Here is a 15,665-nt window from a genome sequence, read left to right on the forward strand (position 1 = left end):
ACATTTCAGGACACAAATTTAATTTTCCATCCATAAAACTTCACTTCTGAAAACTGCTGCACAATAAATCCAAAGACGGGAAGAAACAGTAACTAAGCAATAGCTGACCACAACCTGATCATTATATTAACTTATAGCCTTTAATAAATTACAAATTAAGTGCTTTCTCTGTTGTGTTCTGTAATTTCCATAGATTTGTTACTCAAAAGAATATTATTTTATTTAGTGTGTTTTTAGGAAGTCATACATGTTTGAAAAGGTTTATAAGATATTAAGCACCAATACTAAGGTAACTAACATCTTTATTTCTAAGCAAATAACTTTTTTTTTTTTTTTTTTACTCAAACACATGTTTATATAAATAAACAATCAGTAAAGGTGAGGATGCCTGCTGAGTGAAACTTTCTCCATCTATGTTATTTCTATTTCAGCCCCAAATGCAAACTAAAACAGCAGTGCTTCACATGGCAGATAATAGAAACTAAATGGCTTCATCATTTAAAGGAAACATACTCTCATTAAATGCTAGGGAGTGTGTATTTTAGGGTTATTAGTTCCAGACTAAATAAAACACAATTAAAACACAACTCTGGCACAGTAGATTCAGGCTAGGAAACAATTTCACAATAATTATTTCTTTTATCTTCATAATGTTTGGTATCCCATATATTATTTATTGTATAAGTTCATGCAAATGAAATGAACAAACCACGTCGTGACTCAGAGCAAAATGGCCTTTTGAACAAATGTTGTTAGCGCTTTTTTTTTTTTTTTTTTTTTTTTGGCGCCTCTAGTGACAAACAGAGGTACTGCAGCGCTTCTGGACAGTGGTAGCCCCTCCTCCTGTATGGGCTGCTCTTTCCTGCAGTGGGTGGGTGCGTGTGCACGCGAGTTGCAGAGAGACAGGAGCAGCGCCCCAACCCAACTGTTTGTCTAACAGATTTCCAGATTGACATTGTTATTCCCTTCTGATTCCCACAGCAGTGACTGCGAGTGGTCGCCCCAGCAGTGGTGAGTGGACTCATTGTATGGGATTAAATGTGTCATGTGTACAGTGTTAACGGAGGTGGGGAGGGCCAGGACATGGTTTGTTCCATTTAATCTACCGCAAGCTAATAATAGTAAAGACAATTTACCGTTATTGCAGGAAGCTCTGGATTTAATTCAGCTGTTGTGTGTGTGTGTATGCGTGAGTGTGTGTGTTTTGTAGGAGTGAGCGCAGTTGTGATCTATTGCAGCGGTCAGAAATCTTTTGGCCAGTGGTCAGTGCGCTGTAAGACAGGCCTGCTTGTGCTTTTGAACAGGTGCTGTAAGCAGTTTGAGCTTATGCTGCGTACCTGACAGGCTGTGACTTTTCCACAGCAACAGGACCAAGAATCCACTGAGAAATTCCCAAAGTGTATGTACTGCCATCTGAGAGCTGGCTCCTTTGCTGACGTTTATTGTTTTAGGTGTTTGCCAGGTAGAAGTCCCGTAGATAACGTTATCATTACAAGGCTTTAAAGGCTTCTTCCCCCTTTTGAGTAAAATAGAAATTCCTTTTGTATTTGAAGCCCCCGTTGTCCCTCTTTCTCTCTCTCTCTCTCTCTTTTAACACTGGCATGTGGGGCCTCAGAGAAGGGGGCTGGCCCCTGTGAACAATGTCCTAGCTTCTATCAAGAGCTTAGCCCATTTTGCACTCCCGCATGTGTCTCCTGCTTCCTCCCTACTGTAGCTCCATCCAAGCGTTCGTTCTGTTTTTTCTGCTTTTCACTCCTGTTGCCTGGACTTCTGGCCAAACTCGGCTCATTAAGATTCTTTTTCAGTGCAACAAAGCTGCATAGTGTCCCAGATTTCCCTGCTGGGATGCAGACTGGGACGTGACGGTTTTTAAGTTGCATATATTTTCTGGACACTGGTTGTTTTTAACTGGATGAAAATATCATATAGTCTTTGTAATAAAAAAAAAAAACGCATTAGTATCCAGTCTTAGGAGAAAGATAAAAGTACAATATCATCTTAAGAGCCATAACATCGATGAATGACCTTTCTCCTCTCATCCTCTCCCTGTTTTTGTCTCATTCTTCTTCTCAGCCTGCGTCCATACAGACAAGGTATCACATTACTAACTTCTTTTCTTATTCATGGTCTTTTCTGTGTTTGAGGTGGTGATTTTTGTTTCACATTCCTCTATAATCACCCTCCCCTGCACATACTCTGGTTTTAGTTGTTTCAGAGAAGGACATTATCTTTGACCTGATACACCTTCCCACTACTTTACTGATATGCTTTGACTTGTTTAATAGTTTTATTCTTATAAAAATGACTGAATGAATGGTAATGGGAAGTGATTTTCCCCATCAAAGAATTGGACTGGTCGATGTTGACTGTGTAATTTTTAGATGGTGTGACCCAAAAGTTTAGTCAGAGAGAAAATGGAGAAGAAAGAAAATGACCTGACTACAGGCTTGGCTTTGTACTATCTGCATTCTAACATAGTCCAAATCTTATCAAACCTTACTGGTTTTCTAAAAGCATTATTTTTTACTTTCTAATCAAACTCCTGCTCCTTCTTACTGTGCTGTAATTCTCTTAAAGAGTGTGCCACTGATTAGTTTGTTGCTATTTATAAATTGCACCATGCATACCCACCCACTGACTCTATATTTTTGTCCTGCATCAGCATGTATCCAGTCGGAGGGATATCTGCAAGCATATACGCCAACAGGCTCCGCTCAGAGGGCATGGGCTCCAAGAATCAAGCTGTTCTTTTTGCCAGCCAGGACTATGAGGCGCTGAAGCAGCAATGTCTGGAGTCGGGCTGCCTGTTTGAAGACCCCTGCTTCCCTGCTGAGCCTCCATCACTGGGCTTTAAGGAGCTCGCACCCTATTCCTCTAAAACAAGAGATATTGAATGGATGAGGCCCACGGTGAGAGAATGAGAGGATGTGTTAAAATAATGGCGTTACTGAAACTTTAAAACTGTTCAATATATTTTTACACAAACATTTATAAGGTTACAGTACTGTGGAAAATATTGAGCCTTCCTCTCGTCTCTTTATTTTTTGCCATTAAGTTGCCAGACTTCCTTGTAATCTTTAAAAGTGGCTTTGAGCAGTAGTTAATCATTTTTCTTTGTAAATTTGGTGTTTTTTTTCATTTTGTGTGTTGTAGCTGACAAAGGAATGTTTTGTCATTGTTAATGATTTATTTAACTATGACTCATTTTAGCATAAATCGGCAGTGTGTCAGGACGTAAGAGACAACTTGGAGAAGAACCAGTTGTGAATTGTCCTTACACTTTGTTAGGAACAGCCCAATATTTAAGACACATTATTTGTCTCCATTCCTTTAGATTGTATCTTCAACTAATGACGAACATAACAGTTTGATAGGCACAAAATGGTCATTTTGCACCAGCAAGATGATTCATTCAAGATCTACCAGTAAATAGAAACTTTCTGTGTTCTTTAAGCCAATGAGGAAATTGGGTGTATAAAACTATTTATAACAGATGAATGGGATACTCTTAAGAAATCGGAACAAGAAAAATCCAACAAAGACCTGACATGGGATCTGAGAGCTTCATCTGGATCTTCAGATAATCAGTCTAGTCTTTGCTAAAACCTGGTCAGAGGTAGTCTTCAGAGAAAGGAAGGAAGGGAAATGGGCAGGAAAAAACTAATGAATGACAAATTATACAAGAACTGATATGAAAGGTCAGTAACAAGTCTCATGTAGTGATAAATCCTCCGCATAACCCATCTCTAAATATGATTAAAGAAGTGTGGAATTAGCTTGACAGCAAAAGAAGAGTTTTTAATGTCCTTCAAGAAGCCCAGAGAAGTACATAGTCCTCATGACTACTAAGGAAAAAAGATCATAAAAAGAAGTTTTGGATACAGGTGATCACATTAAATATTAGTTTAAAATATTGTTAGAATTGTACAATATTTGCCTTGCATATCATATTACCTTTTATGTGTTTTAAATAAATCACTCCTCTGTTTTGTTTTGTTTTTTTCTTTACTTGGGCGCATGTAAAGAAACAAGTGGCGTCTCTAAACTTTTGCACACATTTAACATTTAGTCCTGCATTTTACCACCAGAAGGTAGTTTTTGTTGTTTCTAATGACTTGAACTTGCATAAAATGTAAACAAACATATCAGTTACAGCATCTCACCTCATGTCTGCAAACCCAGACTGAATAGGACAAGTAGGGACAGGAACTTTGCAGACCACTGCAGCTGTTGGCATCTCATGGCATTTTCTGACCACTCCCTCTTGTTGGGAATTTCTTTTAGTGCCTCATTAAGCCACAGGCAGATAGCATAAAGGGTACAGACAGATCAAAACATTTATTAGTCTGACTTCTGAGAAACTGATTGTTTTTGGATTATCGACCGGACACAAACTTTTTCTGCAGGATCTAACAGGTGACCCTCAGTTCATCGTGGGTGGTGCCACCAGAACAGACATATGTCAGGGAGCTCTGGGTGAGTCCTTAATGTCAAATTTTAAAAGATCTTAGAAATTCAGCTGGATGGGGAATCCTGGATTCTTCCTCTCACCTGCAGGCGACTGCTGGCTCCTAGCAGCCATCGCCTCTCTGACTCTGAACGAGAGGCTCCTTCATCGGGTCGTTCCACACGGCCAGACCTTCCAAGACGACTACGCTGGAATCTTCCACTTTCAGGTTATTTATGTTTCCTACATTTTTTTTTCTTCTACTGTAAGCACTTTAGATGGACGGGCTTCTTGATTATTGCTTTGTGCTGCAGTTCTGGCAGTTCGGTGAATGGGTTGATGTTGTGATTGACGATCGATTGCCTGTCAAAGATGGGGAGCTCATGTTTGTCCATTCAGCGGAGGGAAATGAATTCTGGAGCGCACTCCTGGAGAAAGCTTATGCCAAGTAGGTATTAAAAGAGCCTGCCCAGCCGCTGCATTATGCAGTGTACAGTATTTAGTGGGAAGACATTATCTGAAGTGTTGCTTTTGAGGCCAATCGATCTGAAGTGTGCTTTTCACGTGATACCAGGCTGAATGGCTCCTATGAGGCTCTGTCTGGAGGAAGCACCACTGAGGGGTTTGAGGACTTCACAGGGGGTGTGTCTGAGATGTATGAGCTGCGCAGCGCCCCTAGAGATCTATACAGGATAATTGGCAAAGCTCTGGAAAGAGGCTCCCTGCTTGGCTGCTCTATCGACGTAAGTCCTAAACACACTCAACAGGGTCTGAAGCATAAAACGTACCTAAATCTATGCTACTCCCTCCATACGTGATACAGTAATTCTATTTTCATGTTTCTACAGATCACCAGTGCCTTCGACATGGAGGCTGTTACGTTCAGGAAACTTGTGAAGGGACACGCATACTCAGTCACGGGACTAAAGGAGGTCGGTCTCAGAATGACTCTGTTGTTTGTGGTCCGCTATTGTTTAGTATAAAAGTTGTGGTTTTTACATTTCTATCACTCCACTGATACGCAGGTGGATTACCGTGGCAACATGGTGCGCCTTATTCGAATACGTAACCCTTGGGGACAAGTGGAGTGGACCGGTGCCTGGAGTGACAAGTTAGTGTGACCATCAATGTACATGTGAACTAAAAACTATTCTATTCTATTCTATTCTATTCTATTCTATTCTATTCTATTCTCCAAGGCGACTTACTTCTGACAGTGAAAACAATACAAGCAAGAAAATAAAAACAGTAGGGGCATCATAGTGCTCGTCAGACTGCTGTGTGTCCAGTGGTGGTGACGCAATGTGGTTTTTTTGTTTGTTTGTTTTTTTTGGGGGGGATTTGTTTTTGTATGTTTTTTGTTTTTCTTTCCTTTCAATCCCTGCAATGGTCTATTTGTTAAAATGTTAGTAATAATTTGTACCACAATAACCCATTAATTATGAAAACCCATTAATAGTTTATTTTTTAATCTCTTATGTGACCATGATTATCTCACCTGCAATGTTTTTTCTTTGTTGCTGTCTTTGTCTTCTCTAGTTCCTCTGAATGGGATGAGATTGACCCTTCTGAAAGAGAAGACTTGCATCTTCAGATGGAGGATGGAGAGTTTTGGTAAGATGCAGAAGAATTGTATAGAATTGTGTTTTTAGTCTAAAGAAAATGGAAAAGCCAGGTGACAACTCAGTCAGACACAATGTTTGGTAGCATAAAGCTTGGTACGTGGTTATTTCATATCTAACAAGAATTTTCTTCTGTCACATGTAAACATTTTCATACTTTCTCACCACTTTGATCAGCTGCTTTATGGAAACAATCCCTTTAACCTGCATCAGAAAAAATGCGTCAGCGGCAACTTCATGGTATCTGTGTTAACCACGCCCACCTCAACTGTCTGACCAGTCACAAAATACTTCTCAAAGCCCCACAGGAAAAGGTTCTGCCAGCCTGATGAGTGGAGAACTGTTCTCAGTCACGTACGCAAAAGCATATTGAGATCATTTTCTTCTTGTTGGCTCGATAGGAAGAAAAATATTCTTGCTTCTCACAGAGGATGTAACGGGCTTCACTCTGTAGGTTACAAGGTTTGCCAAACACCACGTCTAAAGCTCAGTTAACATGTTATTCAACCCTGTTTGAATAAAAACTGGAACTCTGTGTAAAATATAAATGAAGAATGAACTGTAAATTCTATAAACTTTACACACCTGCTCCATAGACAATGTATTCAGTTTTAAAACTGGGAAGTTTTGTTTTTAAGAAAACACAAGTTTATACATTAAACATACATCATCTGGAAGGTTCATGCTGTTTTGTTTCTGTTTACAGCATAAACTGTACTTTTTATGCAGCCTTAGATCATATGGTGTGGACCACAAGGTCATGTTTTTATTCTAGCAGAGCTTAATCAGATAAGAGATGCCAGTAGGGTGTGGAAACTTGATTTGTACTGTAAAAAAATTGCTCATTTGATTAAAACAGTAGTGGATGTAAGAGATGAAATATCTGCCATGTATTGTTAGGCAAGCCCATAAAGTTGTGATTAGTTAATCACATTTACTCCAAAAAGATTACAAATTGTTGCGTTGATGGTTTAGATTCCCCCTCCGCAAATTGAAATGCTTCAAAAACTCATTTGTGACTTCTCCTGTCACACTTTCATCATGTTATAATGTTACGTGGTGGAATAAGTGCAACAATGTACAATGTTCCACAAATCCCACCATGTTGGTTTTAATCATTTGTTCATTTATATTAAGACAAAAAGAGCAGAAAAGTAGAGAAAAAACTGTAGGGTGTGTGTAAAATGCTCTATGTACTGTCTTGTTTTTTGTTTAAGTTTATATGTGCAGCGCAGCACTTCCAAGTCCAGGACTAATTTCTCTAAGGAGATAATAAACTATGTTTTCATCTTTAAAACCAATGAAGATGATCAGAATTAATGGTGCTGGAATAAAAAATGTTAAATATGCTGTGACCGCACCAGCTTGGATGTTATTTGAACTGCAGGCAATTCTAGTTAGCTAGCTTGCAATTCTTGTTAATGATTTTCCCAAGTGTGAAAAGATGCAGCCTCTCTGGAATGTTTATTAATCGTGCCTCTCACCTTCTGCCAGCTCCCCATAGTTTTGACATGATATCCACGCTTACTTTACCCATCCTGTTTTTGTGGAACTGTGTATAGGGACTTAAACTCAAACTGAGGCTTTGTTTGTGAAGAAGATTTGATCTGATCTGACTTTGTGAGAAAAAGCATGAAAGTTCTGCAAAACCACTGATGCTCTTCCATCTTCTAGGATGTCCTTCAGTGATTTCTTGAGGCAGTTTTCTCGACTGGAGATCTGCAACTTGACTCCAGACGCTCTGAGTGAGGACAGCATGAGCCACTGGAACACCATGAAGTTTTACGGGACGTGGAGGAGAGGCAGCACCGCTGGGGGCTGCAGGAACCATCCCAGTGAGTCTCAGCCGTACAGACACAACTAAGATGCTTTTGAAGTGAAAATACAGACAATACAAATTTTAACGACAATTTTGCTGAACAAAGTTGAACATAAATGCACTGTGCGTGTCTGTAGACACGTTTTGGATCAACCCTCAGTATAAGATCACCTTGCTAGAGGAAGATGATGACCCAGATGATGATGAGGTGGCGTGCAGTTTTTTAGTAGCCCTTATGCAGAAGGACCGCCGCAGATATCGACGCCATGGTCAGGACATGCACACGATTGGCTTTGCTCTTTATGAGGTGAGAACCATGATGGAAAATCTTTTTTTTTTTTTTTTCATTTATAGTTCATTTGCATGTTTAAAATGTTAAATAACGTGTATTTAATCATCATTAAAAGTTTTTCTTTATCTTCCTTTTTCAGATTCCAGAGGAGGTAAGCAGAGCATGATGTTTTTTAACGTTTCTAACAGATTTAAACACTTCGCACAGCACTGCATCTTGTCACCTTGATCCTCTTGTTAAAGCATCAGAAATATTTATACAGTAGATGATTTTAAATAAATTAACACAAAGAAGAATCTGAATGCATTTAAACTCATGTATTGTTTCTTGCTGCCCTCAGTACAGAGGTTGCCAGAATGTCCATTTGAAGAAAAATTTCTTTCTGAGCCATTCTTCGTGTGCTCGCTCCGAGACCTTCATTAATCTGCGAGAGGTTAGCACGCGCCTGCGTCTGCCCCCCGGAGAGTACCTCATCGTCCCCTCCACCTTTGAGCCCGGCAAGGAGGCTGACTTTGTCCTCAGAGTGTTCACGGAAAAGCAGTCAGAGACAGAGTATGTGTGTTTTTCATCTCATTTTTTAGTCGGTTAACATTTTATCCTTGTTTTTAGTTAACACACTGTGTTGGAAACACAGCCTCTTAATAATGTTTTTACTTTTGCAGAGAGCTGGATGATGAAATCTCTGCAGATTTTGGAGATGAGGTTTGGATCAGTTCGTTGATGTTACAGGATGTTTTATTCCTTGGAATGAGTTGAGATTTCAGCATCTTTATACCTTTGCACTCTTGCAGGAGGAGATAACAGAAGATGACATTGATGACTCTTTTAAGTCCATGTTTGCTCAACTAGCAGGAGAGGTTGGTTGTGAATCATAGGTCTCTTACTCACCTGTTGCTTTTTTTTATTTTTTTTTATTTTATTTTTTTTTTTTTTACTGATGAGCATTCACTGCTTCTTAGATCATTTCTTAGGAAGGTATAATGATGATATTCACACTGATCTCAGGTTGTATCTAAAGCTGAAAAAAATACACAATTTATATATATATATATATATATATATATATATATATATATATATATATAATATATGAAATTTAAAAAAAATTAGGTAAAAACTATTTATTTAGCCAAAAACATTTAAAGTGTCCTTCTTTCTCTGCTTTTCCAGGACATGGAGATATCTGTTCATGAGCTGAAGACTATTCTAAACAGAGTCATCTCCCGGCGTGAGTCTGCGATTTATTTTTAGTACAGTTCAAACCTGCTGGGGAGTTCACGTATTAGTATCACATGCCCCATTACTGTATTAGATTCTATTGTAGTCTGGCCCCATTCATTTCCTGGATTCTCTTAAAAGCTGATGTCAAACTGTGAGTTTCCCTCAGGCTGCTGCACATCACTTCTTTTTTTTTTTTTTTTTTTTTGCTATTTCAGACAAAGACCTGAAGACTGATGGCTTCAGTATGGAATCATGCAGGACCATGGTCAACCTCATGGATGTATCCTGTTGACTAACCACATATAAATGAACCAAAAGATTTCAATGCTGGTTGTGTTACAGAAAATATGTGCGTTTTGAAATACGGTAGTTGTGTGTATCTTTTGGCCTTGACACAGTGTTTGCCAGAAAGATGGCAGTGCCCGTTTAGGACTGGTGGAATTTCAGATCCTCTGGAACAAGATCCGGAAGTGGCTGGTTAGAAATTACCTCATTACCAGCTCATGCATTTAAACCATCAGTATTCTTATTTTATCTCAATTCTCCAGGTTATTTTCAGGCAGTTTGATCTTGACAAGTCTGGGGCCATGAGCTCATACGAGATGCGGCTCGCTGTGGAAGCGGCAGGTATTTTGCTCTCTGGAGTGTCTCTTTTGTGATTTATATAAACACTAAAATGAGTAAGAATGAGGTTTGCCAGCCGAGTCTAAACTCCGGTCATGTCCCTGCAAAGGTTTTAAACTGAACAACCAGCTGAACCAAATTCTGGTGGCCCGGTATGCAGACAATGAAATGATCGACTTTGACAACTTCATCTGCTGCTTGGTCAAGCTGGAAGCCATGTTTAGTAAGTAATACTGTTATAAACGTTTTAAAAATGATTGTGCATATTTCCTCCATGTGTAGCTTGAAAGCTTTGAGAGCTCCAGCAGTTAAACTGTAAAAACTTTTAATTTGACAGGATCTTTCCAGCAGTTCGACAAAGAGGGCTCAGGAGTGGCAGAGATGACTCTGACGGAGGTGAGCCCTGATGTCACAGTCAAATCTCACATTGTTTATCCACTTTTTCATTGGTCTCACTTTACCTCTCACTTTGCTAGTGGCTGTACGTGACCATGTGTGGTTGAGGAGGCCCTGCTGTACCAGAGAGGAATGTAAAGTCACAAGGCCTCCATCAGCCCCAAACACCCTTTAGCCTGTTCAACACCTCACCTGGAGTTAAACTTTAAGTAGAAAACGAACTGTTCAACGGAAAACCAAAGCCCAACATTATGTGTTCCAGTCATGTTTTAACAAACTATGCAAACTCACATTAGCTAGCCAACACTGTAACAAAAACTCACCATATCAAAGTAGAATGGGGGGAAAAAAAGCATGTGCCTGAGCATGAGGAGCTGTAATGTGCATCGCAAGGTCATTTATTTATGTTCTGGATTTTATCTTTGCTTTTATCATACAATCAACTGTATTAAGTTTAATTTATGAAAACTCACTAGAAGTTGTTTGAGTTAAAAATGTCAGTGTAGCTTTTATTTTTTTTTTTTTTTTAAACTCTTATGGTCGTTTTCAATTATTCTAATAATGTTTCATTATTTTAACCTTTGTTTGAAAATTAGAAAACAATCATCCGAGTTGACGGTTAATGAACACCAACACCTCTAGGTGGCAGTACAGACTTAATCTAGTGTCAAAGACCATTTTTTTTCTACTCAAGTTTAATCTTTTCAGTGTGATACTTTTCTTCAGATGAAGTAAAGCAGCCAAACTGTATTTTATTTTTTTATTTTGCACTTGAAGTTTAGTTTAAGCGAGTAACTTGTGAAGTTGCCTCATTAATACTGTTAATCATTTCACTTAGGTGAGACTTACCACACTCAATGCCTCATTTTATTTTAACAGCAGATAAAACTGTGCCAGTAATTATGTTTTGTGAATGTATGTTGTGCCTTCAATAAATATTTCCCCTTAAAAGGTTAATCCTGTGTTTGTTTTATCAATCAAATCAAAACTTTATTTCTTGAGCACTTTTCATGCCTCAGGCAACACAAAGTGCTTTACAGGATAAAATGAAGTCATAAGGATTAAAACAAACAGTGGATACAAAGGCATTTAAAAATAATCGACACAAGCTCTTTCCACACACTCACACACACGTGTGTGTGAGGTGCTCATAAGAGTCACCTATATTTGGTTGCTCACAGTACAGCCAACAATTATGTGTTGTGTTAGAGCCAGTTAATATTGTTCGTAAAATATAATGTTTAATTGTGAGAAAGTTTGGGGCTTTAACAAGCTTAATTGAGGACAATTAAGGCTGCTTTGAACTCTGGCTTTTGATTGGTTCTGGCTGAACAAGCCATCCATGAAGCTTAACTTTCTCTTTTCTCTTTTTCTTGCTGTAGAGCCCAGAGAGCACACTAGTTTTTGACCATGTTTAAGTATATTTACTCATAAGGAGTACCTTTTATTTTTTTTGTATATCCTTTTTTCTCTCCTGTAATGCTGAAAATATTTAGTAAATAAAATAAAGAAAATAGAAACAAGCTTTGGACTTTTAGTGGGTTTTGGAAGCGTGCATCAACGATATGCTCGGGTCTCCACAGCAAGAAGAAGGCCTTTCATAGTCGGTGCCACTCTTACATGATGGAAGTAAAGGTAATGGTTATTGTAAGCAAAATGAGAATTGAATAAAATGCAAGATATGCTGGCTAAAACTTGACTTTATTTCTGTACACATATCTTGAAAAATTCAAATTTGGAGTGAATAACATGGGCCATTTGAATTTCTTTAAGACAACGCAGGTGGAAAATGTTCACAAAACTCATAACTGGTAGTCAGACAAATGAACTGGCAATTGCCAGTACTTTGGAGAAATCGCCCTCCATTCCACGGAGATGTGTGGGAATAGGGACCTTAATTCTTGTTCCTGTTGGGTTGCCATTGTCTTCAATCAGAACAACGTTGTTTGAGTCGAAGCGCGGCGTCATGCGGTCTCCTGGCATTTTCTGTCCAACGATTACAGCTTTCTTCTTCTGTCCTTTGATGGCAAGTAAGACTCTGTCGCCAACGTTTCCGACACCGTTCTTTGTGTAGACATGGATCACTCTGGGTGGACGGTGATATGGTGTATTTCCTAGACTGCTGTTGTCCACTACGCGCACTCTTGTCATTTTTTGAATGGCAGCTGCAGCAGCAGATACACTGAAACAAAGCAAAAAGAAAAAAATCAATTATTTTTATACTACAGTGACATAGCAGGCAATCAAACACTAAAGATCATGAGTTGTCATGGTTACCAAGTGAGCTCATCCCTCAGCAGAAGGTATGCAATAAATCAACTTTCATAGTTGGAGCAAATTTCAAAACCAGCCTAAACAAGATGTTTACCACAACTTCAGCTGCAGATGAAACAATCTGGCTTAAAATGATATCTTTTTCTTGCCTACTTTTAAAAACAACTTTTTAAAAATACAATCTTACCCCAAGACCAGCAGAAACTTGAGATTGATAGTTGAAACAGTTCATTGGGATTTTAGTTGAACTTCATGTTTCCCTTTTCAGCATCATACTTGTGTCTTCTGCAAACTGAAGCTGATCTGAATGTTTACACTGTTTTATGAAGAGTCCTGAACCACAAATTAATTTTAAGCTGAGTGAGTAATGCTTATGTGAAGAATCTATATGTTGAAAAAGGACACTTGATCTGGATGAATAAATGAATCCAGGTAATTTGTCAGACTACCTAAATGATGTCCTCTTAAGGTATAAATTGCATCAAAAAAAGGAGCCCAATGAGTGGTCTGGAGTGGTGGAGGTTGTGTTTGATCTTTCTGTCTGTTAGCAACTTTAAGCAAAAACTACTGGATAGATTTTCCTATCTCTCCCCCCCCCTCTTAAAAAAAGATTCTTTATCATTGAAAGACAGAGTCAATTTCCACATATAAGGAAATAACTCCACAATAAATGGTCAATGGAGTGTTTGGTCAAAAATACAGTACAAGTTCCCCTGGCAAACACCACAACATAGCCAAGACACTGGATTCATTATCAATGAGTTTAGCAATCTAATAGTGTATACACATAATATAAACGTACACTGTGACATAGTTGGGCTATCACAATATAGGTGGAAATGAGCTGCTTGGTGGAGGTCTGCACTGAGTTTTTTTTTCCTAGTTATATAATGTTACACATGAACTCTACCACTTTTTAACCATAATGCAACATTCATACTGCCCCATCTCACATACATGGGTGGTATCTGTCTGTCCAAACCGTTTATATTTTATGAGGATGTAAAACTCACAAAACCACTGGTTGTGGCAACTGCATACTGGAAAAGGCCAGGAATGCTGTAAAACACTGACAAAACATTTAGGTTTGTTCAAAACAAGTTCTCCTGATTTTCAATTAACTTATAAGTGTCTGTGTAGCAATGATTAAATTTCAGACTAAGTCGGATCAACCTATGTGAATAACTGTACATATATATATTATAAAATTGTCAATTTTCAGCACACTTTTCTCTCCTTGTTACATTGGATTTGCAATTTGTAACAATAATCTCTAACATTTTCCTCCGAAAAACATACACCTTACATGCATATCTTTATTGGACTCCTAAATTTTTCTTACCTGAAAGATCTTGGGAAAATTGTGGAAGAACACTCAACAAAGAGGCCGTGAAGGGATGTTGAAAGCCGGAGGAGAACCATAGTTATACCAAGTACCTGGGAAACTGCAGGAATGATAAAATTAAACGTGGGTTAGCAGATAACAAGCTAAAGGTTCTAATGATACTACATGCACAACTATCTTCACATGATGGACAGACAAATTCTTACGACAGAAAATTATAATTTTTAAAATCTTATTTACATTGTAACATTCACTGATAATCATATAGGAATACCTTTAATCAACGTTTTGAACGTCCACGTCTCTAACTTTACCCTTTTATCACGCTCGATTCCAATGTCAAAAGTTGGGCGTCATCAGCGTGCGACTAGCTATTTTTTGGCTAAATAACTTACAAAAATTGAAACGATAAATCATCATTGCAATTAAAATGACTCACAGTTTTCAACTTAATCTGAATGTCGGTGGTTAGTGGACATACGAATGAGGGATACACTTTTTTCCATAAAAATAACTACCTTAACACGACAAATGTCCATTAGCAGGCGAGAGACGCTTGTTGTTCCTGCCTTTCTTTTTGTACGTCATAGATAGGCGCAGCAGAAATTCAACCGTAGACATAAAATATACATCAGCACGTTCGAGCTGACGTCTCATCCCGCCGCCATCTTCGATGGGTCTCCCATGCGCCTCCAATGTATTTATTTGTAAGGTGTAGGCCCAACCACAACAATAACTTCACCAATTTTTACCGGATTTTTCTCACAGTTCCGTTTGTTACAAAGGGCAGAGAAATTCTTATGATACAAATCATTGTAAAACATAAAAAAATGAAGTGTTTTAATGCTAAAATATTTTTATAATGTTATTTAACTAATGCTATTTACCTTTGACATAAGGTAGCTGGAATATAAATAAATGTATAAATGAATTTGATACTAACATGTTTGAATGTTTATTGATGTATTTGGATTTATCTATCTGTTTTTATCTGGTCAAATAAATTATTATTCAATCTTGTGAAATGTAATTTCACACGATTTGCTTTTAATATTTCGCTGGTTATTGCAACCATATGCTGAACAAAATACGGGAATAATTGCTGCTTTCTCTTGACTACGGTTGACTTTTTCTTTTATTTACACTTTATTAATGAATCAATGTAGAGATACAGTTGAACAAAGTCTGAAAATAAAGTATTGTATCAAAACTGCAATTCAAAAGTTGCCCAGAAAAACACTCGAAGAACGTAAACCTCCGCCAAAGCCTTTTAAAACAAAGTTCCTGGATCCAAACAGTGATCTGGATCACCACCAAAATTAAAATAGTTCTTCATTTTCTCGTTTCCAACCAGTCCTGAAAATTTCATGAAAATCTATAACTTTTTAAGTTATCTTGAAGACAAACAGACAAACAAATAAAGCCAGTAAAACATAACCTCCTTGGAGGAATTGGTTATGCTACCATGTAAAACTCTCCAAGTATTAATATATTTTTTCATAAACATCTGGGGGGAAACTACGATGACTGGAGCAAAACCCGAAAGCGGAGACCCATCCAATATGGCGGCGACGCTGGTTCTCCAGTGCTCAATTAGGCGTCTACGTCTTTTTTATATACAGTCT

At 38.2% G+C, this 15,665-nt stretch overlaps 2 protein-coding genes across 4 annotated transcripts; one reads left to right on the forward strand and one right to left on the reverse strand.

Moving 5' to 3' along the window:
- The first annotated feature begins 877 nt into the window (after positions 1 to 877).
- LOC306762189 (calpain-1 catalytic subunit-like) lies at positions 878 to 11,361 on the forward strand. The gene is made up of 23 exons (XM_079248610.1): positions 878 to 1,011; positions 2,074 to 2,093; positions 2,663 to 2,909; positions 4,407 to 4,476; positions 4,558 to 4,676; positions 4,762 to 4,895; positions 5,022 to 5,190; positions 5,296 to 5,379; positions 5,473 to 5,558; positions 5,987 to 6,061; positions 7,744 to 7,904; positions 8,026 to 8,195; positions 8,320 to 8,331; positions 8,521 to 8,732; positions 8,843 to 8,882; positions 8,972 to 9,037; positions 9,351 to 9,408; positions 9,617 to 9,681; positions 9,810 to 9,878; positions 9,950 to 10,028; positions 10,135 to 10,248; positions 10,363 to 10,421; positions 10,502 to 11,361. The coding sequence occupies exons 3-23, from the start codon at positions 2,664 to 2,666 to the stop codon at positions 10,526 to 10,528; spliced, it is 2,115 nt and encodes a 704-aa protein (XP_079104736.1). The 5' UTR covers positions 878 to 1,011; positions 2,074 to 2,093; position 2,663; the 3' UTR covers positions 10,529 to 11,361.
- A 742-nt stretch (positions 11,362 to 12,103) lies between these two features.
- On the reverse strand, positions 12,104 to 14,624 carry mrpl14 (mitochondrial ribosomal protein L14). 3 transcript variants are annotated; one of them, XM_079249027.1, is made up of 3 exons: positions 14,559 to 14,624; positions 14,038 to 14,140; positions 12,104 to 12,603 (listed from the first exon to the last, which is right to left on the reverse strand). In XM_079249027.1, the coding sequence occupies exons 2-3, from the start codon at positions 14,115 to 14,117 to the stop codon at positions 12,237 to 12,239; spliced, it is 447 nt and encodes a 148-aa protein (XP_079105153.1). In that variant the 5' UTR covers positions 14,118 to 14,140; positions 14,559 to 14,624; the 3' UTR covers positions 12,104 to 12,236. The 3 variants fall into 3 exon arrangements, with proteins under 3 accessions (XP_079105153.1, XP_079105152.1, XP_079105151.1); XM_079249026.1 differs by having other exon boundaries at positions 14,480 to 14,620; XM_079249025.1 differs by lacking the exon at positions 14,559 to 14,624 and adding an exon at positions 14,315 to 14,471.
- Positions 14,625 to 15,665: the final 1,041 nt, after the last annotated feature.

Source organism: Telmatherina bonti (assembly GCF_933228915.1).
Source record: "Telmatherina bonti genome assembly, chromosome: 11".
NCBI classification, from domain to species: domain Eukaryota; kingdom Metazoa; phylum Chordata; class Actinopteri; order Atheriniformes; family Telmatherinidae; genus Telmatherina; species Telmatherina bonti.